This window comes from Ovis aries, chromosome 7, assembly GCF_016772045.2.
Source record: "Ovis aries strain OAR_USU_Benz2616 breed Rambouillet chromosome 7, ARS-UI_Ramb_v3.0, whole genome shotgun sequence".
NCBI lineage: Eukaryota > Metazoa > Chordata > Mammalia > Artiodactyla > Bovidae > Ovis > Ovis aries.
The window spans coordinates 15,509,857-15,534,337 of NC_056060.1; the positions used below are offsets into that span (position 1 = coordinate 15,509,857).

A 24,481-nucleotide genomic window follows, 5' to 3' on the forward strand; every position below is an offset into this window, starting at 1 on the left:
ACAGTCTCTCCGACTCAGCGAGCTCCCTATGCCAAGCCCGTGCAGGGCGCTGAGGGCACACAGAGCAGGGCATCCTTGCCCGGGTCCTAGGAGGGGAGCTGGAAAGGCAGAGGACCAGCTGCCCCCAGGGTAGGGTGAAGAGGCTGGTCAACGCTGCCAGCACCGCTCTGATTGACCTTCCCATCTCTGCCATTGCCCCCTCCAGCGTCAGGCACCCTTCAACCCACTCCAGATCACATAACCAGCTTACTGCGCCTCAGACACCACACCCAGAACCAAGGTTAGGAGGTCAGTCAGCATATGCACTGTATACCAGGCACTGTGCCGCGTGCCAGAGCTGGGGAGGGAACCAGCTCCCAAAGGGACCCAGAGAGACCCTGGCAGGCCCTGCACACCCACTCCCTACCCTCTGCTTGTCTCACAACGTTCAGAGGACACTGAGGGGATCCAGCCAGCCTCAACCCTGCTCCCAGCTCTTTTCCTATATCTCCATCCCTTGAAAAATCTCCAGTGAAGTCCATCCCCCAGGTCTGCCCCCCTCCCCCCACCAGTCTCCTCTCCCTTAGGGCATGAGGAGGTCTTCAAGAGTCGAAGCCCCTCTTTTCAGGGATCCAAGAGCATACCAAGCCCTTTCCCAAGGGGCTCCCGTCCTGAGGGAAGGCTGGGGGCTGTAACTCTCCCTGGCATCTGGCAGAATCCAGTTCTTTCCGCCGCTGGGTGATGTCACCTATTGTTGAAGGGCTGTGCTTTTTATAGCTTCTGCCGCAGCTAGGGAGGGCGGCTGGCAGGCGGCAGGGAAGGGCGCTATGGGTTTCCAAGCCTCATGCTCCCAGCCCTTCTCCAGCAGCCACAGAGAGAGGCTTCTGACATCTCAAGGAGAGGAGAGAGCGATCCCAGGAGAGTGGGAGGAGGGGAAGGGAGACGGGCCCCTCTCATGGGCTCAGCGTCTTTCCTTTCCCTCTGTTCCACTGCTCTTCCATCCAGCAGCTGTCTTCACCCAACACCCCCCCCCCCCCCCCGAGGAGAGGTGATGCTCCCCACCCCGCCAGGAGCTGGGGGTGGGCTGGGGCAGGATGTCAGCCCTGCTGGAAGCAGCCGGAAGCCACCCACCCCCCCTGCCCTCCTACACACACATATAAACTTGAGAACCAGTACCTCTTGGAGCTGGAAGGGAGCATCGCACTCCTTTTAGAGATGGAAGCACATAGCCCCGAGAGGCCTCACCAGTGTGCCTGGCAGCTGCAGAGACTCCACCAGTGTGGAGGGGTGGCTCAATCATTAGGCAGCCAGGCTCCTAGATCAGTGATCTTACCAGCTTCTTTAACCTCTCTGGGCCCTGGTTCCCCTGCTGTAAAATGGTTTATCATGAGAGCAAAATGAATCCAGTGTTTCTTGGCTACTAAGAACTTCATAACCATTAATGTGGGCCCAGGCGTCTAGATATCCTGTCCCAGTGAGGGCAGGCTGGAGGGCTGGGACAGAAAAAGACCCTGACTCTTTTTTTTCCAAAATTCTTTCCATTATGTATGTCACTTTGTGCTTCTTGAGGCCCCAGTAGGCCTTTCATCATTGGTTTCCCAAAAGGACTAAGCTGAATGCTAAGCCTTAAAATCTAGGAAAGAAATCCCCACCAGGCCCCCCTCTTCCAATTCAGGACTAAAGGGGTGTTTTGCCATCTTCCCAGCTCACTACTGGCCAAAGCGAGATCTAGCATGCCTCCCCACGGGTGACTCATTGCTGAAGCTGCCGATGGTCGGAAGGCTTCTGGACCTCTCAGCTTCTTCTGTTGGTTCATTCATTTAACAAGCGTGTCTTAGGTGTCTATGATGTGCCAGGCACTGTTCCTTGTCCTAGAAGTAGGGCAGTGGATTTAAAGACCCACCCTTGAATGGAGGAGTTGACCATCAGTGACAGGCCTGGAAGATTGTCTGTGCCCCAGATGGGGTAATTTTTAGATTCTTGGGGTCATGGAGTAGCACCTCTTTCTTGGAATAGATGAGCAGACGGACGGACCACACCCTCTCTAGCTTGCCAGGTTCCATCCAGGGAAGAAGGAAGGGATGAGCAGGGGTAGGGGTTCAGAGGAGAGAAACAGGGCATTTGGCCTGGTTCCAATCCAGCCTTTGAATCCCAGCTTCTCCCTTCCTAGCTGTGCAACCTCGGCAAGTTCCCTAACCTCTCTGTGACTCATTTCCTTACCTATGTAAGGAGAGCCATTAATAATAACAATAATAATGATGATAAGTAACACATATCCCTTCCTGCGTCCAACCTCATGTTTACCATTTCATTTCATCTGCTGGCAGCCCCTTCATAAGATTCTCAACAGTAGACGCTCAGTCATGCTCTCTTCTGGACCCTCGGTTGGCCTTTGTCTCCTCCTTCTCTTTGGAGTGATCTGTTTCCCACATTAGGAACCAGTTACGTGGTCAGAAGATATCAACGTTAAGGCGAACTTGGAGGCTCTACCTCTTGTTCAGGCCAGTGGCGATGCACTCCGTTTCTAGTAGCAAACCGAATAGTTGGGAAGAAATAAGGAGGTGGGTGTTCCAAGACCCTCATGATTTTTTCCTTCTCACTGCAGAAAAGACAAGAGAAGAGTTGCTCTGACTTCAGCTCTAGGCAGTGTACCTGTGGATTTGCTGGATGGAAATCCTGGGCTCGTGGCTATGTAATGTAGTACAGCTTAATTGGATACTATCGGAAGGCAGAAACTATACCTTATACTTGCCCGTTCCTCCCTACGCTATACCAAAAAGAATTGTTTTTTAAGTAAATACTAAGGAGTTGGAATCCATATCTTTTCCTAGCTACTTAGGACCACTATGAACTTCCGCTCCTCTGAGCTCCTATACCACAGATGTAGGCAGTAAGTACTGGTTGCTGTAGCTATGTAACAAGCAGTTCCCCTAACCAGGGCATTCTGTCACTTAGTAACAGTGTTCTCAGAGGGGCTGAGTAGGCCCTGGGCCTGTCACTAGCAGCCACAGTCCTCAGTGTATCAGAAAGCAGAGAGATCCAGCCAGACACCTTCATAATCACATAATAATTTTAAAGAGGAAATGTATTTGCATTGCGTAAAATGGAGACAGACTTCTTACCACCTTCATTGACTACTCAGGGGGCCACAAAGCACATATGAAAAATAGAAATCACATCTAAAATGGGACCTTAGTTAATATTAAGCAAGCATTGTTATGGAGAAGGAAATGGCAACCCACTCCAGTATTCTTGTCTGGGAAATCCCATGGACAGAGAGATTGCAGGCTACAGTTCAGGGGGTCGCAAAGAGTTGGACACGACTTAGCCATTAAATAACAAAGCATTGTTAAGTATTACTAATCTGCTTGGCAGGGTATATAGTTTATTTCATCTTCATAACAATGATAACGGTAGGTGTAATTATTCTTACAGTTGAGAAGACTGACATTCAGAGAGGTTGAACATTGGCTGAAGTCTCGCAGCTAAGGTCAGAGCCTGGGTTGGAATGGAGCTTCTGGGCCACAAAGCTCTCGCATTCTCAGCCACATGCTCCCTCCCCTGTGCACCAGGACACTTGGTTTTGCAGCTTTATGAACTGTGCCTTTCACCCACCTTGCCTTAGCCGTGTCTGCCATCGACCCTGCAAGACTGTGAGCTACTGGCTGAGGACTGGCCCCCAGTGTCCAACACGTTGGCTTGATTGTAACTGGGTTTAACTAAACAGGGCTCTGACTCAGGGACTTATGAAAGGGACAGTCCCAGACACAGCTGGCTTAGCTGGAGAAAGCGCTTTTGCCACTTCTCCCCTCCCCTTCCTTCCAGAAGTCCAATTTGGCAGACTCTACTGGGTTTCCTGTTGAAGTAACCGCTTCCAGAGCAACCTGTGAGCAGATCTACCTACCGCACCCAACCATTCTTTGTTCCCAGCAAATCCCTTGAATGTTTAGGGATTGGAATTCCTTTCCAGCTACTTGGGCCTTTTGTGAACTCCAGCTCCTCCTCTGAGCTCCCATTGCGTGTGCTGCCAGCTGTTAGCTGTTGTGGTGGATCAAACAGAAGTAGTCTCTTTTCCCCAGTGATAACATTCAGTGGTGTCAAAAGCAGAGAAGTCTGGAAGCTTAACGAATACTGTCTCAATATGCAGCAAGGCTTCCCTTGTGGCTCAGCTGGTAAAGAATCCGCCTGTAATGCCCAGACTGGGAAGATCCCCTGAAGAAGGGAAAGGCTACCCATTCCAATATTCTGGCCTGGAGAATTCCATGGACTGTGTAGTCCATGGAGTCACAAAGAGTCGGACACGACTGAGCGACTTTCATTTTACTTTATGCAGCAGAAGAAATTGGACCCCAGGAAGCAAAGTGGCCAGAATCAAATGGGGTTTTAAGGCAAGACTCCCCTTTCCTTCCCTGTGGGGCATGTTCCATCTGAGACCCAATTCTAGCAGTTATTGGTGAAAACAATTCTTGGCTTCCCCCACTGCAGCCCTTGTTCCTCTGGACTTGGAACCAGTCCAGCGGCTGTGCCTGGGCATATACACCACCTGCCCCCCACCCTCCCCTTGGCTTAGCCCCTTCATTACCAGGCAGAGCTGTCACACCAACAAATCAACCTGTGTGGGCAGCTAGAAAGCCTCACAAGGACCCTGAAGTCCAGATTCATTCAACCCTAACCTCTGAAAGGTGTGTATCTCTCGATTTATCATCTGGATGAGGAGCCTGAGCCTCAGAGAGGTTAACTGGCTTATCTAAGGTCATCTAGTTGGGCCCTGGATTACAGCCTGAGTGGACCCACTCTTCACAGCTTCCCTGGTGTCTCTACTTTACCCTGCCTGTGATGTGACCCAGTGATGCCTCAGTTAGCTGGATCCTCAAGAATCAGGCTGTTCTGGAAAAAGCGTTTCTTCTGAGACTCAGCCCAAGCAGGGCTGCTCGGGTCCAGCCTCTGGCTTCCTCTATCACCCGCTGGCCTGCTCCACACCAGCCAGGCTGACCCACCCCTAATTTTCCACCGACTGTGCCTGCACCCACTCACAGGAGTCGTTTTTCTGTCTCCTTGTCTTTCCCCACATTCCCAACCTGTCTTTTCAAATGCAGGTCAACATCTCTTCTAACCCTGCACCTCGTGGATCTTCCCATCACCCTCCAGACTGGATTCAGGCTCCCCCATCCCTGTGCTCCTGTGGGCTGTCTGCCCTGTGACCCCACTGTGTGCCAATCAAGCGCAGGCATGGGATGACCTCAGCATCCATCCCATTGGTACCCAGGGCTTGGCTCATAAGAGGTGTATATGGAATGAGTGAGGCCCAACTTTCTGTTTCAACGATTTTCTTAAAGGCCAGATTTTCTCTCCTGTCTCAGTCAGTGTGTGTGCACTGAATGTCGTGGGTTCCTGTGTGTCTGTGCTTCTCTGCTGTCCTCAAGATACAGTATAAGGTGTCCGTAGACAAGATCTTTTGTCCCCATACACCTCCCCGTTGGCCTATCTTCCTGCCCCTTGAAGTTTCATCCCCTTGACTCTGAAAGCATCTCAAGCTTCCTGTCAAGTGCAAACAAGGGTAGTCTATCAACATGGAAAAAGATGCCCCGTATTGCTAAAAATCAAAGACCTGCAAATCCAACAGCAGGGAGATGGCATTCTTGAAAGTGAAAGTTGCTCAGTCCTGTCCGACTCTTTGTGGGGTCATGGACTATATAGTCCATGGGATTCTCCAGGCAAGAACACTGGAGTGGGTAGCCATTCCCTTCTCCAGGGGATCTTCCCAATCCACGGATTGAACCCAGGTCTCCCACATTGCAGGCAGATTCTTCACCAGCTGAGCTACCAGGAAGCCCTTCTTGATCCAAGGACAAAAACCTGTGGGCTTTTTAATGTCTTTTTTTCTCGATACTGCGTGGGGGCTGCTCTCTAGTTGCCACGCACAGTGGGCTCCTCGCGGCCGTGGCTTCTCCTGTGGTGCCGCGTGGACTCTAGGGCGCACAGGCTCCATGGTCGTGGTGGGCAGGTCTAGTTGCCCTGTGGCATGTGGAATCTTCCCAGACTAGGGATTGAACCCGTATCCCTTCCATTGGCAGGCAGATTCTTTACCACTGGACCACCAGGGAAGTCCCCAAAACCTGGTTTTGAAGGTACAGTTTTAGAGATACAGGTGAAGAAACACAGACTCTGCTGGTGAAACCGGAGACAGCTTTGAAGGACAATTTTACAGGGACTAAAACAGTGAAACACTGCTAGGCATGTGTCTTACAGGAATACTCCTGGCCGTGCCCAAACTTGCATGTCAGGCCTCATCATCACAGAATGAATTGCAACAGTGAGAAAAGTGGGCAGAGCCCAGGTGTGCATTCACAGAAGTTGATTAAATCCATCATGGCATGGCCACAAAGCAGCTGTCCTTCTGGCCACTTAAAAAGCTAAGGCAGGGCCACGTGTAGTGGTGCGGAAAGATGCCCACCAGCTCTTGTTACACGAGAGAAGCAAGTTGCTGAAGTGTATGGATCATAGCATCCCTTTGGATAAAAAAGAAAGAAAGGGGAGGGTATTGAATGTGTGGGGTGTGTGTGTGTAACACAAGCATTTTTTAGCCTCCACTCTTCAACAGTCACCTTCCCCTGGGACACTGCAGGACAAGAAGAATGTGTGTCTTTTTTTTTTTTTTTTGGCTCTGCCAGGCCTTAGATGCAGCACCCGAACTCCTGGTTGCTGCATGTGGTATCTAGTTCCTTGACCAGGGATTGAACCCTGCATTGGGAGCACAGTCTGAGCCAGTGGACCACCAGGGAAGCCCCAAGAATGCGTGTCTTACTGACGACTACTGAGTCATCTACCTTGGTGCCCACTCCACCCTCTCTGCCACTTCTCTGTGAGACCTCATCTCATAAGGCCTTTGCAGAGGGCAGTCAGGGAAAGACCAGGGAGCACACTGGGTCCCCTTTCTGTCACCTCCCTCCCCCCAGCTGCCACCAGCATGCTGGGCTGTGTGGAGTGTTGGGCTTTCCTAGAGAGCTGGGACAACCACAGGAGATTATAACGTTGAGGATGGAAAAACATTAAACTGTCCCCTAATTATAAACTTTTCTCAAATATGTTTTTTGAAGCCGAGAATGGTGCTCCCAAGAGTAACCATAAATCCCTGGCTAGACCTGGAGCCTCCCGTGGCCGGTATGCTCAGAGCTGGGTCTTCAGAGGAACACATGTGTGGGAAATACTCATTTCTATACTCTGAGGATAAAGTGCCAAGAAAGGAAACCACATCAAGGGAATTCCCTTAGGGACACCCCCAGTTGCCAGCCTTGCTCCCCTGTCTTTGGGATTGCCTTTGACTTTCTTTAGTATACTTCCCTTATTTGTTCTGAGCCATCATGATTATCTTTGGCTAATATTTCATATTGCTATGACATATTAAATTATTTCCCTAATAGTGGTCACTTAGAGTGTTTCTGAATTTTCTGCATTGCAGTGAACATCCTCATGCATGGAGATTTTTGCTTATATTGAAATTTAAGAGTGAAATTACTAGGTCGAAGAATATAATCCAAATGTCTTTATAGTTCCTACTAAAGGCAGAACTGGAGAAGGCAATGGCACCCCACTTCAGTACTCCTGCCTGGAAAATCCCATGCGTGGAGGAGCCTGGTAGGTTGCAGTCCCTGGGGTTGCTAAGAGTCAGACATGACTGAAGCGACTTAGCAGCGGCAGCAAAGGGGGAACAATCTGCTAAAGATTGCCAAATTGTTTCCCAAACAGAGTTACTCTGATTTGTAATACTACCATCACCAGTTGAATCCATAAGCTCCAGTATAATCTTGCCAACACTGTTTCTTTCAGTTGGCTGTTTTATTAATAGAAGATTATAAATGGTATCTCAAAGCTGTTTCCCCTGTTTTTCTCCTTTCTAGGAAGTGTGGAGTTCAGATTATTTGTTATAAAGGTGTCCTAAGCTGTAATCACATGTGCTTTTTCCTCTCCACTCAGTTAGATCATAATAAATAGTATTAATGATTACAATGATAATTATAACAAGAACTATAATCCCATAGGTCTTTAGAGCATTTTATACTTTACAAGTTTTTACAATCAATAGCTTATTTTATTCTGCCGGTAGGCAAGGCAAGGTAAAAACTGAACCCCCACCCCCCCATTTATAGTTGAAACTGTGCAAAGTATGTTTGGCTTGAGAAATAGCCAACATTAACATAATAATCAAGGGGTAATTCAAAGATCGAACTTCCCTGGTAACACAGTGGTATAGAATCTACCTGCCAATGCAGGAGGCGCGGGTTCAGTCCCTGGGACAGGAAGATCTCCTGGAGAATGAGATGGTGACCCACTGTAGTATTCTTGCCTGGGAAATCTCATGGACGGAGGAGCCGGGCAGGCTATAGTCCGTGGGGTCCCAAAAGAGTCAGACATGATTTAGCAACTGAGCATGCACGTGTGCAATTCGAAGATGACAGAGAAATTGCTCACTTTCTCTCTCTGGGGTCACATGGTCACTCCTCTCTCTAAATTCCACCTTCCTCTTTCTTCCCACTTGTTTATCAGCATCTGCAAGACTACATCCAGGCTCGACATGCTTTCAGCTCAGCGTCCAGCACCTCACCCTTCTCTGCCCCTTAGTTCATCATCTTCAGGAGAGGCCCTGGGCTTCGCAGCCTCCCAGATGGGTTTCCCTCTGCTCAAGTGTCCATTCTGGGTGGGGAACAGAGTGAAGGACAGGCCATGTGGTACAAACAGAGGCGCTGAGGCTGGAGGCATTCATAGAAGGGCGTGGGAAGGGAAGCAGAGATAGGCTTTGAACACAGCACTTGTTAAAAGTTGCTCAATGTGTGGTCCTCTGGGCCTGGCTAGACAGAAACAATAACAAACATGCCAGGGATAGTAGTTGCCAAGGTCTGCAGAGACTTCTTAGAGAAGATCCTCCCAAAGGCACAGAGAAGATGGTCTCTTCTCTCTAACCACCCTTTGCAACCTTCCCTCACGCCCCAGCCTCCGCCAGGCTCTGCCCACTGCCCTGACCAGGAGGTGTCTTACTAGGCAGATCTGGCGTCCAAGGAAGGGGCAGCAGGGGCTTCTCCTGGCCCTGTGCCCACCAGCCTTGGCCCTCCGTCCGCTCTGCAGGTGCGGATCTGGGAGATCCCCGAGGGCGGGCTGAAGCGGAACATGACGGAGGCTCTCCTGGAGCTGCACGGGCACAGCCGGCGTGTGGGACTGGTCGAGTGGCACCCCACCACCAACAACATCCTCTTCAGTGCTGGCTACGACTACAAGGTGGGCAGCCCGTGGGCACAGTGGCCAGAGCCAGCTCAGCAGGGAGGCAGAGGGAGAGAGAAGGGCATCTTTAGGGGGCTGTAGGGAGCACTGTTACTTCCCCAAGCCTGTTGGCCAATGTCTCATTCATTCAGTCACTCATTCATTCGCTCATTTGACATGCACACAGCTGAGCATTTTCTGTGTGCCCGTCATTTCTGCGGTCCACAGAAGCTGGAGGCATCTTTACTGCCTTCTCCAGCCCTGATATACCAGAGAAGCATGCCCTCTCCATACCTGAAACTGACACAACACTGGAACTCAACTATTCTCTAATAAAAATTTTAAAAAAGGAAAAAAAAATACCCACTCTATGCCCACACTCTCTACCTGACCACCTCTTAACCAAGAAGTAGTCTCTACCCTCCTAGTAGGAAAAAGAACCCAAAGCTGCTGGCGGGGAGAATGGAGCCCCAGACCCTACCCCCAGGTATGCCCTCAAAATAGATATGGAACCCAACAAGGAACACTCATCCTTCTTGCTAGAAGTAGGAACTGAGCCCCGGCTGGGGCTGGGATCTGCCCAAGGACAGTGGTGGATTTGTGTGACGGGGACACAGCCGCCTTTGACATGGCCCCCATCCCAGCAACGCGACCCTGCACAGGGCGTCTCTCCCAGCAGGGCTGAGCCTGCCTCCTGCATGTCTGCCCTCCCAGGTCCTCATCTGGAACCTGGACGTGGGTGAGCCGGTGAAGATGATAGACTGCCACTCGGACGTGATCCTCTGCATGTCCTTCAACACTGACGGCAGCCTGCTCACCACCACGTGCAAGGACAAGAAACTGCGTGTGATCGAGCCGCGCTCTGGCCGCGTCCTGCAGGTGAAGCCCCGCACCTTTCTTGAGGGGTAGGCAAGGTATTGGGAGCTGGGGCTCTGCTGTCAGCCAGCCCTGGAAGGAAGGACTGTGATGGTCTTCCATGTACTGCCCTGCACCTCTGGGGACCAGCCCTGCACCTATGGGGACCAGCCCTGCACCTATGGGGACCAGCCCATTTGTTCTGGGCCCTTCTCTGCTTATAGGAGCGCTGCCTTATTCTGGATGCAGAGGGATCTCGGTAGCCTCTCTCACCCCCACAGACTCCACCCCTCTCCCCAGATGGGATTCTTCTGCTTGCTCTGAAGGCCAAAGTGGTGACCCCTTTCCACACATGAATCCCTGGGTGCTCATCATGGGCACAGGAGGAGGGGACTTTGGACTCACTGCCCAGCCACCTGCATGGGATGAGATGGTAGACGGTGCCAGCCTCAGGGGCAGTTCCAAGTGGAGAGGTGGATGGTGAACTAAGCTCCGGTTTTGGTCCTTGATTCTGGGTCTTGACTCCGAGGAAGGGATTAGGTGCCATTTGGGAGTAAGAAATTTACATTTCTTGAGTACCAACTTCCTGCTAGTAGTGGCACTAGATGGCTTGGAAAATTTGGATGGGATCTGAGGTTTACCTCCTAACACAAGCAAGACTGACGCGTTTATCTTGGAAAAACCCAATACTGCAGGACCAGAAAGTCGTGTACAACAACTGCTGTTTACAGACAATAATCACCATAGTTATTAGTGTCGTCAGTATTCACCCAGAGCTCACTGTGTGGCATGCACTAACTGTGGGCTCCGCGTCGCCCTCCCCCCACCCCCATTTAATCCTTGTGATGGTCCTCTGTGGTGGCCACTGTTGCTCTTCCTCTCCGTTTCCCTCATGGGAATACTGCTTCTTGGAGAAGGACAGACCTGAATCTCAGAGTTACAGGGGGAGCTAGAACTCAAACCCAGCCAGGTGGACCCCAGAGCCCATGCTGAGCAGAAAAGATACAAAACAGCAGAGACCTCCAACCTCCATCCCACACCCAGAGAGGGTGAGGGACTCCTCCATGGTTCCACTTTTTGGCAGAACTTGGAACTAAAATCCAGAGTGAGTGACGCCAGCCCGGCTGTCTGCACAGCCCACCAGCCTCTGGTTCCTACCTGACGCTGACTCATCCTGGCAAAGGGCCGCTGTGTGTTAGGAGGAAAAGGAGGTGCCCAGAGGGAGGAGCAGAGGCAGAGGACGGCCCAGTTAGAAGGAGGTCCTGGTGAAGTGAGTCAGCCGGCAGTGACCCAGCGTGAGTCCCGGTCGTCCTGAGCCTCAAGCTCCGCATCCTCAGAGAGCCCTTACAGTAGGCATTGTGGCGACAGCGGAGAGATGCCTCAGTGAGGGCACTTGGCACCCAGCCCAGCGCCAGCCCTGCCTGGGGCTTGGTCCGTGTCCCCGTCCGCTATGGGGTATGGTCTGGTTTCCTGGTCCCAGGGCTCCATGCTCCACAGCACCTGTATTCATTTCCTGCGGCGGCTATAACAAACTACTGTAAGCGGGGAGCCTTACAACAGAAATCGGTCCTCTCGCACAGTTCTGGAGGCCAGACGTCCACGGGAAGGTGTCCCCAGCCTCCGGGGGCCTCCTTGGCTGGTGGCCCCACCAGCCCAGTCTCTGCCTCTGCAGTCAGGCCGCCTTCTCCCTTCTGCATCTGTGGAATCTCCCTTCGCCTCTCTCTTCTAAATGAGGACACTAGTGATGGCATTTAGGACCCCTGAGGATGATCCAGGGTGAATCTCCCCATATCGAGGTCTTTCACTTAAAATCACATGTGAAAATCACCCTTTTCCAAACAAGGAAACATCCACAGGTTCAGGGAGTCGGGAAATGGATGTGTGTCTGGGGCCCTCCAGGCAGCCCAGCCCGTACCCTAGTGTCGGGGGCCTGGCTCACCAGCTCTCTGATTCCATCAGGAGGCGAACTGCAAAAACCACAGAGTGAACCGGGTGGTCTTCCTGGGGAACATGAAGCGCCTTCTCACCACGGGGGTCTCCAGGTGGAACACGAGACAGATCGCCCTCTGGGACCAGGTCAGCCGCAGGAGGCGGGGAGGAGGGTGATGTCAAAGGGTCGTAGCCCCGGGGCCTGGCTGGGGTTGGGGAAGGTGAGTTGCCGTCCTGCCTGGATACTGATCCTGGGCCCCCGCCTGCAGGAGGACCTGTCTATGCCCCTGATCGAGGAGGAAATTGATGGGCTCTCTGGCCTTCTGTTCCCTTTCTACGATGCTGACACCCACATGCTCTACCTGGCTGGAAAGGTAGTGGAAGGTGGGGGAGGGACGGGGGCAGCCTGTGGGAGACCTCTGCCCCCATTGGGCCCTCAGTCCCTCCCTACCTCCCAAGAAGAGCCTAACCTCTGCCCTTCTCCCGACCCAAAACGGTCCCACCGTCTTCTATCAAAACCCACCCTTGCACTGGATGCTGCTTTTACTCAGGTGTCAGTGACTGAGGATCCCTTGGGGGTGGACTGGAGGCAGAGTTTACAGGGGAATGAGGCTCAGAGCCTGGAGTGCATCATCCCTAATGATGGGATTTGAGGCACCTGCCAGGAGATCTTGTTTGTCGAGAAGACTGTCCATATGCCCACCAGCATACACCCCCCCACACGCACCACCCACCACCCCCAGCGAGTCCCGTGTGGCATCCCCACTGGGGCCTAGAAGCCAGGCTTCCATGGCCTTTTGAGCATCTTGGGGGCTCGTGGAGGCTCTCTTCAGTGGCCTCCTGGACCAGGATCTGCTGAACCCACCCCTGCCCCTCCTTCTTCCTCCCCTCCCTCTCCCCTGGCCCCCAGGGTGATGGGAACATCCGGTACTACGAGATCAGCACGGAGAAACCCTACCTGAGTTACCTCATGGAGTTCCGCTCCCCGGCCCCGCAGAAAGGTCTTGGTAAGGGGGCCCTGGGGCTGCCATGCCTGTGACACTATGAGAGGAGAGACTGGAACTGAGCTCTTGGGTCACCTCTCCCCCACAATGAAAAATCAGCCTCTGAAGCTCAACTCATGGACCAGTCAGAATAGAACCTCCAAGTGCTGCCCTGTGAAGGTCAGCCTACTCGTCTTCAACCAGCCTGTCACTGCCTATTTGACCGGTTCCATCCATCCACGGTGCTTGGCGTCCGCTGCCATCTCTGGCCATCAGCAGCCTGCAGGGTTGTGCTGCTGCAGGGTTGGGCACGGTCCCTGCATTCCTGTCTGCAGATGGGGAGGCTGAAGCCCACTGTGGTTCTGACATGGTGGAAGGAGGTTGAGTAACTACAGCTCAGAACCAGGTCCAAGTGCAGGCCCCTTCCTGAAGCTGCTGGGAAGCCAGGACCCCCCAGTCCCCCGAAGCAGCTCTGTCCCTGCCTGAGAAGACAAGAGGAATTCCAGGGGTCCCCTCCCCACCTCCCCAGGCTCTCCGGGTTCTCAGGCAAATCCCAGAGAGGACTCCAAAACTGACGAATGTAGTGTCTGGTTTTCACGCCCACTCTCTCCCGCCACTAAAGCCTTACTGTGAAGCCTTTGTGCCCAGGGACTCACACTGACAGGGCATCCGACTCAGCAGTCCGCCATGTGGGGTCCAGATCACCCAGTGGAAGAAATCTCTGGAGTGGCTCTATTCCCTTCTCTCCTTAGAGCTTGAGTCTGGCTTCATCCTTCTGAGGATCTGGTGTTATGGACAGGGCCTGAGGGCCAGCTTCAGAGACATCAGGGCTGCAGGGGCCTAGGGGCCACCCCCCCGCCCCAGTGACCAACAGCAAACTGGAAAGCTAGAGATAGGCCTGAGGTCCTGATGCCCATTCCACTGACTTCACCCTTCCCCAGGGCTCTGTCACCCCCACCTCCCTCACGGTCACCCCATCATCAACTGGTATAACAAGCAGCCTGGACTTTGGAGTCCAAACTAGGTTTATACTCTGATTTAGCTGTGTCCTTAACCCCTCTGAGTCTTAGTTTCCTCATCTGTAAAATGGGATTAAACCTACTTTGAAGGGCTGTTGTAAAGCTTAGAGATCACGTATACAAAACATTTAGCACCTGGCTCCTTCTGCTCCTTCACACAGTCATTCAACAAACGTTTATTGGCTACAGCTGTGTGCCCAGACCCTAGCTTAGTCCAGGGGTACAGTAATAAATAAAACAGAACACGGCCTCTCTCACTGCCCACTGAAGGGAACACAGACAATAAACAAATATATAAGGAAAACATTGTATGGTAGTAAGTTCTAAGAAGAGAATCAAATGGGATCATAGAACAGAGAGTGAGAAGGACTGTTTTAGATGAGGTGACTGGGGGAAACCTCACTGTGGAAGTGACATTTTAAACTGCAATCTGAAAGGCAGGAAGGAGGAAGAGTAGTGCCAGCAGAAAAAACAGTTAGTGCAAAGGCCCTGAGGCCAGAAAGAGCCTGGCATGTTCTAGGAGCAGAAGGGAGGTCAGTGTGGCTCGGCATAGACTGTGGAACAGGTGGCAGATGGGGAAAGTGTTAGGAGATTAAGCTGGAGAGGTGGGCTGGGGCCAGATCCCATGGGATGCATTAGACAGGGTGTATGAGAGTTCTCCAGAGAAACAACCAAATGTATTTATAAAAGAGGAATTGCAAGGATTTGGCTCATAATTACAGAGGCTGAGAAGTCTCACCATCTACCCTCTCCAAGCTGGAGCCCCAGGAAAGCCAGCGATATAATTCAGTTCAAGTGTGAAGGCCTGAGACCCTGGGGAACCAATGGTACAAAACCCAGTTCAAGGGCAGGAGATGAGATGTCTCAGCTCAAGCAGCGTGGCAGGAAAAAAGGGCAAATTCCTCCTTCCTCTGCCTTTTGCTCCATGCAGGCCCAGAATGGATTGGGAGATGCCCACCACCTACTCTCACTGGGGAGGGTCATCCACTTTACTGAGCCCACTGACATAACGTTAACCATCACACAGGGGGAGGAGTTGGGATTTCATTGGGAACTCTTTGTAGAATTTTATTCTTCTTGGGCTGGTGGGTAGGTGAGAGTGGGACAGTGTGACATGATCTGAAAGGTTAGCTTGAGATTGCTGTGGCTCCTGTAGGAAGAATGGATTTGGGAGGCTGGATCTTGAGAGGGCAGGAGGCAGGCAGAGAGACCAGTTAGGAGGCTGTTGTGGACTTCTAGGCAAAAGAGGATGGTAACTAGGGGGATGGCATGGAGATGAGGATGGATCCGGGGATGTTTAGAAAGTTGGGTCATCAGGACTTGGGGAGAAGGGAAAGAGGGGGTACTGAGGATAACTATTTCTGCTTGTCCTCCTCACCTGAATTCACTGTTGAGCACTGACCACGAGCCAGGCACTTTCTGCAGGCTCTGGGTGGCTACTTAACTCACCCTGGGCGGGTAACATAGCTCTAAGTGGCAGAGCCAGGACTCAAACCCAAGTCTCCTGGCTTCTCACGGTACCACGAAGCCACTTCCCTCCAGGTTCTGGAATTCTCTGTTCTGGTAGAGCATCTTTCCATTCCAGATGAGGAACGGTAGAACCTTCAGTCGTATTCACATCCTGGAGAAAGAAATTCATGTTGTCTGTGCTCATCACTGCTGGGCGGTTAACAAGCATCTTCACACTCAGTCTCATGAGGGGCCACCACTGGACTCCTCTAGGCAACCAGGGAAGCTAAGGCTTAGAGAGGCAGTCATTTGCCCAAGGACTCCCAGCCAGAAAGTGGGGGAGAATCAAGATTCAAACTCAGGATCCTGTCCCACGCCAAAGCTGGTGTGTCTGACCCCACACCGAACTGCTCCCCCAGCAGGTGTTCAGCTGATGCAGCTATTAGGGCTGTTGTGTCTGGTGCCCACGCAGACACACATGAACACGCGCAGACACGCATGCATGCACGTGTGCCTGTCAGTCCTAGAAAGCACATGACGAAGCAGCAGTCTTGGGCTCCATTTAAACCTCTGAGTGCACAGGAGAGTGTTCTGCTTTCTTTCTTCCTTCCTTTATTTTATTTCTTTATTTTCGGCTGTGCTGAGTCTTCGTTGCTACTGGTGGGCTTTCTCTAGTTGCAGCAAGCCCGGGCTACTCTCTGGTTGTGGTGTGCAGACTTCTCATCGCGGCGACTTCTCTCGCTACACAGCACTGGCTCATTAGTTGCAACTCATGGGCTCTAGAGTGCAGGCTTAGTAGTTGGGGCACATGAGCTTAGTTGCCCTGAGACATGTGGGATCTTTCCAGACCAGGGAGGGATCGAGCCCATGTTCCCTGCATTGGTAGGTAGACTTCTAACCACTGGACTACCAGGGAAGTCCTCACCTTCTTTCTTTCTCTATGAAGACTGGGAGCACAGAGGCTTCGGGAAGCCAGTTCATTTCAGCAGGTGATGGGCTCTGGGGTATATAGAGTGACAGCACTGTGTAACTGTGGGCGAAAGCCCCTTTCCCTCTGCCCCTCAAGAGTCTCACCTACAAAGAGACTGGATTAGATTCAAGTAGTTGTGCAGCCCCTTTCAGGTCTCAAAGGCCCCCAGTTCTACAGTACGCACCTTGGTGAAAAAGGTCTGGCCCATGGGCCTTATTAGACAACGCCTGACTCGGGAAGCCCCCAGCCCCTTCCTGTCCACTGCATGGGTCCTTGCCTCCAAACCTAGTGCCCTCCAACTGCACCTTTCCCCTGGCCAAGGTCATCAGGAAGGAGGGTTGCTTGGGGGGATTCCTGGGACCCCATGCAGCCGTGTGTGTGCCTGTCCGCAGGGGTCATGCCCAAGCATGGGCTGGACGTGTCTGCCTGCGAGGTGTTCCGATTCTACAAGCTGGTGACTCTCAAGGGCCTCATAGAGCCCATCTCCATGATCGTGCCCCGGAGGGTGAGTGGGGCCGGGCTGGCTGCAAAGGGCCCCTGGCATTGAAAGCTAACTTCCTCACTACTGGGGCTGTGAGCCTGGAGGAGCTCAGAAGAAGGAGGTGTTTTCCTGTGGATTGGGGTCTTCAGGCCTAATTTGGGGTGCAGAGGGTGAGGGCCACTCCAAGGTGAGGGCAGTCTGGTTTCCTAACAAAGGCAAGGTGGGATTTCCAAGTGGGAGACACTAAATACAAAGACTTGGAGCAGAGAGAGCAGGTATGTGGTTGGAGGTCAGCGAAGGGGAGACTCTGACTGGAGAGAAGGGGCCTTCTCAGCAGTCCCCCACCTGTCCACTCTTCTGCTCCACCCCACTGCAGTCGGATTCCTACCAGGAAGATATTTACCCCATGACGCCGGGCACGGAGCCAGCTCTGACCCCTGATGAGTGGCTGGGAGGCATCAACCGAGGTACCACTGGGGGTGGGCTTCCCAGAAGAGAATGGGAGACTGAAATCTTGGCCTTCAGTCTAGCCCACCCCCTTCCCCTTGCATATCCTCCTCGTTGAACTCGCCCTCACATCAGCCAACTGTCAGGCATGGTGTCCTGAGAGCCACCATCACTGGAGAGTCCACAGGATAGCTGGTGAGAATACATGCCTTGCCTTGCTTAGATCCTGTGTTGATGTCTTTGAAAGAAGGCTATAAGAAGTCCCCAAAAATGGTGTTCAAGGCTCCCATCAAAGAAAAGAAGAGCGTGGTGGTCAACGGAATAGATTTACTAGAAAATGTCCCACCCAGGACAGAGAATGAGGTAAGAAAAATAAGTTATTGCCTTCACACACACTGGCAGAGTGAGACCTTTGCATTTCAATTATGAGCTTCAGGCCCTTAGGCCAGCTCAGTTCTGAGGCATTTTTCTTTCTGTGACAAATACCGTAAGTAGCCTGCTGTGGGCTTCTGTTGCCTCTGACCCCAATAAATAGAGGCTGGGCTATGGTAGGATATTGATGCCCCTCCCCATCCCCACAAATCCCAGAACCTGGAGTTACGTGTCCCCTTGTGAATCCATATCAGAATGTCGCTGTCATCTGCAGTTGTAAATTCCTGGCTCACAAGGGAAAGCCAGCCTCATGTGTTACAGCACGGCCTTCCTCCCTGGCATGGCAGCTGCCGCGAGGTCTGATGATTTCCTGTTTTTGTGGAAGAGGCTGAGTGTTTCTGAAAGTACTCTTTGTACCATTTGGAAAGGGAGCAGCTCTCTCAGGGCAACCAGAGCTGGGCCTTGTCCACACCCCCCAGAGGCCTTGCCTTCCACCACACCCTTGGTCCCTGGCACAAATACAGTTCAGCTCAGCCAGGATTCATGGAATGCCCACTGTGTGCCAGGCCCTGGGCTGGATGCAGCTGAAGTGGAGATGCTGCAGGGAGCCACCTGCATCTGGCTCTCTCATTTCCTGGCTGTGCCTGAACATGTTTCCTGACCTTCCTAAGTCCATTTCCTCACAGCAAAATGGGGATATGAAATGCTGTGAGAGTTAAAGAGATTGTCCTTAAGTATCTAGCACTTTTCCTGCTCACATGCAATGCACAGAGAGGCTAACTGCATTAGCTCTCGAGAAGGGGGTGACAGAGGATGGGATGGTTGGGTGGCATCACCGACTCAATGGACATGAGTTTGAGCAAGCTCTAGGAGATGGTGAAGGACAGGGAAGCCTGGCATGCTGTAGTCCATGGGGTTGCAAAGAGCTGGACATGACTGAGTGACTGAACAATGAGAACCATGTAACAAATTACCCCAAGACTTAGGGACTTAAATCCCACGAATGTTTTATTATCTCACAGTGTCTGTGGATGCCTGTGACTCAGGGCTCTCATGAAGGTGTGAACTGTCAGCCAGGGCTGCAGTCACATCTGAAGACTCGCCTGTGGAAGGATCTGCTTCTGGCTTTCCTCACTTGGTTGCTAGCAAGACCCATTTCCTCGTAGGTTATTAGACTAAGGGTCTCATTCCCTCAAGAGCTGACAGAGAGAGGCCTCCCTCAGGTCCTTGCCACATGGACCTCAAAACAGGGCAGCTCACAGCATGGCCTTGAGGAAAAGAGGGTGTCAAAGGTGGAAACCACAGTCTTTTTGTAAACTCAGCTTGCAAATGGCATCCCATCACATCTGGCATATTCTATTCATAAGAAGCAAGTTACTGGGTTCAGTCCATCCTTGAAAGGAGGGGGATAACATGGGGGCCATCTTATAATTATCACTGTTGTTCATAAAAGTATGATCATTCCTGACCACCAAGGCTTAGTCTTAAAGGTAAAATTGACAGGTAAATTTTTAATTGCTATAAAATATGTTTATGTGCCATTATAGAGGGATGCTCAGATTTCTAAAGCTGGATGAAACTATGATCAATGGGATTTGCTTCAAAATCATCACCCAGGAGAGTGGTACAGGGGGAGCAGGTGAAAATAAAGATAAAGCAAGAGTGGTTACATGTTATTTGCTGAAGTTGGAAGTTGGGTACCTTGAGGTTCATGGTGCTTTTCTTTCCACTTGTGTATACATTTGGCGTTTTCTTTAAAAGAAATTTTTTATGTACCCTGACAAGGTAGGCATAGTTGAATTGTTGCAAGCCTAGGGCCTCAATAAGAGCCTGAAGTTTGTTCTAGTACTGGGTGTGGAGAGGGCAGGGTTGAATAGCAGTTACAGTGAGTGAACTTGTCTATATGAATCAGAACAGAGGACCTAGAGAAATATTTTAAAGGGTCTCTAAGCAAACAACACAAATGCCACAATCTATACACTACAGCTTGTGTTCTTTCCTCCCTGGGAGAAAAAAAAATTTGCTCAGAGGCTGGTAACTCTTGTTTTACCTTTTACCCACAATTTTAATACGAAAAACTAGAAACAACGAATGAGAAGTTGGTTCAACAGTGAAGAAACTGGTTCAACATGGGTAGCTTGACACACGGGAGGAGACATGGTTGTACAGCTCTGTAATTTTACTAAAACTCACTGAATTGACACTTAAAATGAGTGAAATTTATGGCATATGAAGTATACCTCAATAAATATGTTTTTTAAACAAAAGCTGATCCAAAAAAATTATACAAGGAAACTTTGACAACTTGGAAGGCATTGGGTATATGTAGAATTATTTAGTGTGGGGCATACAGCATAATATCTCTCGAAACAGAGGTAACTAGAACTGGTTTGTTGGTTAATATAAACTTTTTCCAAGTCAGTTAAAGGAATGAATCATATAAATGATATATACATTCTTTAAACAATTTATTTTTGTTTAAAATATAAAACATATACATTCATTCCACATGTTTTGATGTAGAATCAAGACCTTCCTTTTCTCTCGGGACATCCTAGTTGGCATCTTCTATGTATCTGTCAAATAAATCGCATTTTAACTCCAATTTCCATTTTCAGTGTTTTTTTAGGTGGAATGAGAACTTAAAATCAATCTGAAAACAAAGCTCTTGTTTTTTCAAAGTTTTCCCCAGTGTTTTTTTTAAAGACAGGTTTATTGAGGTATAATTGACCTGCTGTACAATTCATCCTTTGTAGGGTACGTTCCATGAGTTTTGACATATGCCTACAGCCGTGTAACCACTACCATACAATCAAGATACAGAATATTCCTCAGTCTTTTGTGTGTATATCATCTGTATCTATCAGTAGCAACTTTTTAGCACCCCCTCATCATCAAGATTCTCAAATGCATTCAACTTAGTTTTTATGGAAAGAGCCACTCTCTTTTTGTATTTCTATTTCATCAGTTCATGTAGTATTTAAATTATGCAATTACAAAGACAGCTGCAACTCACACTGGGCAGTTGGAGGACCAAGGCAACTGTCTGTTGGTAACATTCAACTCAAGTGTGTGGGGTTCTTCAGGAGCCTGCAGAGGCTGTGTTGTGTGGGCCAGTCTGTTTTATGGAAGCAGTGGAGAGGGTGTTTAATCCAGTGAGTCATCTCAGCAAAGGTGTTGTCAGATTCCTATGCTTTACTCACGGCCACTCCAGCAATGCCCAGTGCAAATTTTGGGGTGCTGTGCTAGTCCCCCATCAGCAGGAAAAATACCATTCTATATCCTGACCTTAAGGAAAAGAGAAGAATAGGGGGAAGCCTATATGAATAGAAAGAGAACTATATGAATCTTAGGAATTAGGTATTCTTAACTTCCTTGGTGGATCAGTGGTAAAGAATCCGCCTGCCATTGCGGGAGACATGGGTTTGATCCCCGGCCCAGGAAGATCCCACATGGCCTCGGAGCAACTAAGCCTGTGCTCCACAACTACTGAGCCAGCACTCTAGAGCCCTGGTGCTGCACCTATTGAACCCACCTGCCACAGCTGCTGAAGTGCAGGAGCCTAGAGCCTGTGCTCCGCAACAAGAAGCCTGCGCGCCGCAACTAGGGAGTAGCCCCCGCTCTTCGAAGCTAGGGAAAGAAAGCCCAGGGAGCAACGAAGACCTGGACAAAAATAAACATTTTTTTTTAAAAAAGAGAAGGATATTATGTATACAATAGATAACTAATTAGAAGATACTGTAAAGCACAAGAAACTCTACTCAGTGCTCTGTGGGGACCTAAATGCAAAGGAGATCCAAAAAAGAGGGGATGTATGTATACATATAGCTGATTCACTGCGGTGTACTGCAGAGAGCGACACAGCAGTGTAAAGTAACTCTGCATGTGCGCATACTCCAGCTCTTTGCAACCCTCTGGACTGTAGCCCACCAGGCTCCTCTGTCCATGGGATTCTCCAGGCAAGAACGCTGGAGTGGGCTGCCATGCCCTCCTCCAGGGGATCTTCCTGACCCAGGGATTGAACCAGCACCCCTTACATCTCCTGCATTGGCAGGTGGGTTCTTTACCACTAATGTCGCCTTGGAAACCCCCAAAGCAACTATACTCCAATTTGAAAACAAAAAAAGAGAGAGAGCCGATACAAAACATTTCAGAAAGCTTTCCATTCTGAATGGTAAGTAAATAAATTATTAAGCCCTAAATGGGTAAGCTTAGGATATCTGGCCTTTGTGGACTGGGCCCTTCCTTGGTGATCTTGGATCAGGGTCCTTTCTTTTCTGCCTCACAGGGTGGGGTGGGGTGGGGTGGGGTGGCGTTGGGGTGGGCATGAGTAGGAGCGGGAGTGGGCATGAGTGAGCTCAGTCTAGAGATGGGAGAGTGGCCACCTGAGTCACCTCGACCCGGGAGTGGGGAAGGGGTGGGAGGCCTGAGTCAGAGGGACAGAGGCTGCCTGGGGGGAGGGGCGGGGTACGGGTACCTCTCCCCCAGCGAAGGTCACCTTCTCACTTGTTCTCTCCCACCCTTCTGGCCCCTTCTCTCGTCCACACCAGCTCCTTCGAATGTTCTTCCGGCAGCAGGATGAGATTCGGAGATTGAAAGAGGAGCTGGCCCAGAAAGACATCCGCATTCGGCAGCTTCAGCTGGAACTGAAAAACTTGCGCAATAGCCCCAAGAACTGTTAGCTCCTCGGCTGGGCTGCTTTCTAAGCCGATCTCTCCGTTGTTTCTACTCGTCCCTTAACTTCCCCTTCTCCGGTGACCCCAGAGAGAGCGCCAGGACTGGAGCTGGGGGAGAGCCTGAGGACCCCCCGCCTGCCACCTCAAGAACTGGAAGCTGACCTTTGACCTCTCGACCTCCTGCTAATAGGAGTCCCCAGCCTCTCCCAGAGTCCAGGCTGGCATCCCTTTCCCTGACACCCCCGGAGCCTCGGCTTCCCCTCGGCTGGGCAAAGGCTGTGAACTCCCCCCCCCCCACGACGAGTGCCCTCTGGGGACCAAGGAGCGCAGAGGGAAGCCAGAACCCCAGTAGTCTTAGAGGTTGAACTTGTCTCCGGCAGAGGGGGCTGCCGGGACATCTCCGCGCTTCCTGCTGGGGCTCACGGTGGCCCTGATGGACGTGCAGTAAGGGCTGGATTGCAGGCATCCGAGGTCTCCCTCCCCTCCCCTACCTCCCTCACCCTGGGCAGCCCCTGAAGCCCATTCGCCTGACCAGGGTTGCAAGCAGCCCAGCTCCTTCCTGTCTCTTGCCCCCTCTCTCTTATCTTCAGGGAATTAAGAGGATCCTTCACCAAGGCCATAATGACCCCCTGCCCTCCCCTGATGCTCTTAAAGCTCTGGCAACGCTCTTTTCCTCTTCACTTTGTGAGGCAGTCAGGGTAGGGAATAGTGTCCCCATTTTACAGATGATAGAACTGAGGGTTGCTTTGGGGAAGTGACATCACTGAGTCACCCAGCAGGTGAACAGTGGACCCAGGACCAGTGGTGTGCAGACCGCAGGCCTGGGCGCTTCCCACTGCATCAAGATGCCAATCCTACAGGGGCATCAGCAGGGCCCAAGTCTCGGGGGAGCAGGAGGACTGCCCGGAGCCTCCCAACAGCAGTAGTGCTGATGGGCCACACGCCTCCCCCACACTCAGTATCCCTCCGACCTCCTGACCTCCACCCTTCGCTCTCACCCCCCAGGTGACTCACTCCAAGATGAGGCCTCGTCCTCCTGGAGGTTGAGGCCGAGGAGGGTGGAGCTGGCCCTGGGAGGGCCGAGCAGTGGCCTGCTGGCCCCGAGGGCTGCTCTGCGTGCGTGTCCCTCCTCCCTGCTCTCAGCCACGGTCAGCCTTTCGCTTGTAGAAGGACCGCAGCCCCTAACATTGGTGTAGCACTTTAAGGTTTACACAGCCTTTCGACATATAGGATCCCCTTTGAGCCGCATCTCAGCTCCCAGAGGCAGGGAGCATTCTCCCCACTTTGCAGATGAAAACACTGAGAAGCAGCTCAAGGCCACAGGACCCTGGGAGATGCCACATTTCACTTGGTCTTCTACCATTTTCTTTTTTTCCTCCTTTTCTCCCTTCATTTCTCATTACTCACAGAGTGTATGAACACTGTTCTCAGAAAAGTCACAGTTTGAGGGGGGAGATCTGGTCTGGGGATTAAGAAATGGGTGTCTACACCTCTCTCTCATTAGCTAGAATCTCTAGACGCATTGTGCTCTGTACCTGCTTGTCCCACAGCCACCCTGCAGAACATCCAACCACAAAGGTGGGGCTCCCTAAGCCCCTCCGAGTGACCTGGGCAGGGAAAGCCCCCCAAACCCTCAGGCTTTTTCTCCAAGAGCCTTCCACGCTCACAGCCAGCTAAAGCAGGGTCTCCTCACCCCCCCAGACCCCGCTGCTAGACTGCGTCAGCTCACATCTCCTCTTCCCCACACTTCTAAAGCTTTTTTTTCTTCCCCACTGACCTTTGTGGTCTTCTGTGATTATTTATGCTGCCTCCCAAGGATAGAATTGAAATAAAATGTTTTCAAGTTGTCAGACCTGGGCGCAGCCGGCTCGTTTCACCTGGGCGGTTCCTCCTCTTGGTCGCCGTGGTATCCTGATGGCCGACTCCCCAGCCGCAGCTCTGTTGCTCCTCTGCAACAACAACCCATGTCTGTGTCTACAGGTGTGACTTCACACCTCAGCACTGCTGACATCTGGGGCCAGATGATTCTTTGCTCTGAAGGCTGTCCTGAGCACGATCAGCTATTTAGC

General features: G+C 51.4%; 1 protein-coding gene across 7 annotated transcripts in view; it reads left to right on the plus strand.

Moving 5' to 3' along the window:
• Nucleotides 1–24,264, plus strand: part of CORO2B (coronin 2B) — a 149,709-nt gene extending 125,445 nt beyond the window's left edge. For 6 of the 7 annotated variants that reach the window (XM_004010265.6, XM_042252092.2, XM_060418892.1 and 3 more), the window contains exons 4-12: nucleotides 9,100–9,249; nucleotides 9,946–10,110; nucleotides 12,046–12,162; nucleotides 12,285–12,389; nucleotides 12,926–13,022; nucleotides 16,829–16,941; nucleotides 17,294–17,384; nucleotides 17,588–17,727; nucleotides 22,287–24,264. In XM_004010265.6, coding sequence (XP_004010314.4) covers nucleotides 9,100–9,249; nucleotides 9,946–10,110; nucleotides 12,046–12,162; nucleotides 12,285–12,389; nucleotides 12,926–13,022; nucleotides 16,829–16,941; nucleotides 17,294–17,384; nucleotides 17,588–17,727; nucleotides 22,287–22,418 — 1,110 coding nt within the window. In that variant the 3' untranslated portion in view covers nucleotides 22,419–24,264. Of the gene's footprint in view, nucleotides 1–9,099; nucleotides 9,250–9,945; nucleotides 10,111–12,045; nucleotides 12,163–12,284; nucleotides 12,390–12,925; nucleotides 13,023–16,828; nucleotides 16,942–17,293; nucleotides 17,385–17,587; nucleotides 17,728–21,790; nucleotides 21,911–22,286 lie in introns of all 7 variants that reach the window. The other variant, XM_060418893.1, reaches the window with a different exon arrangement.
• The last annotated feature ends 217 nt before the right edge of the window (nucleotides 24,265–24,481 follow it).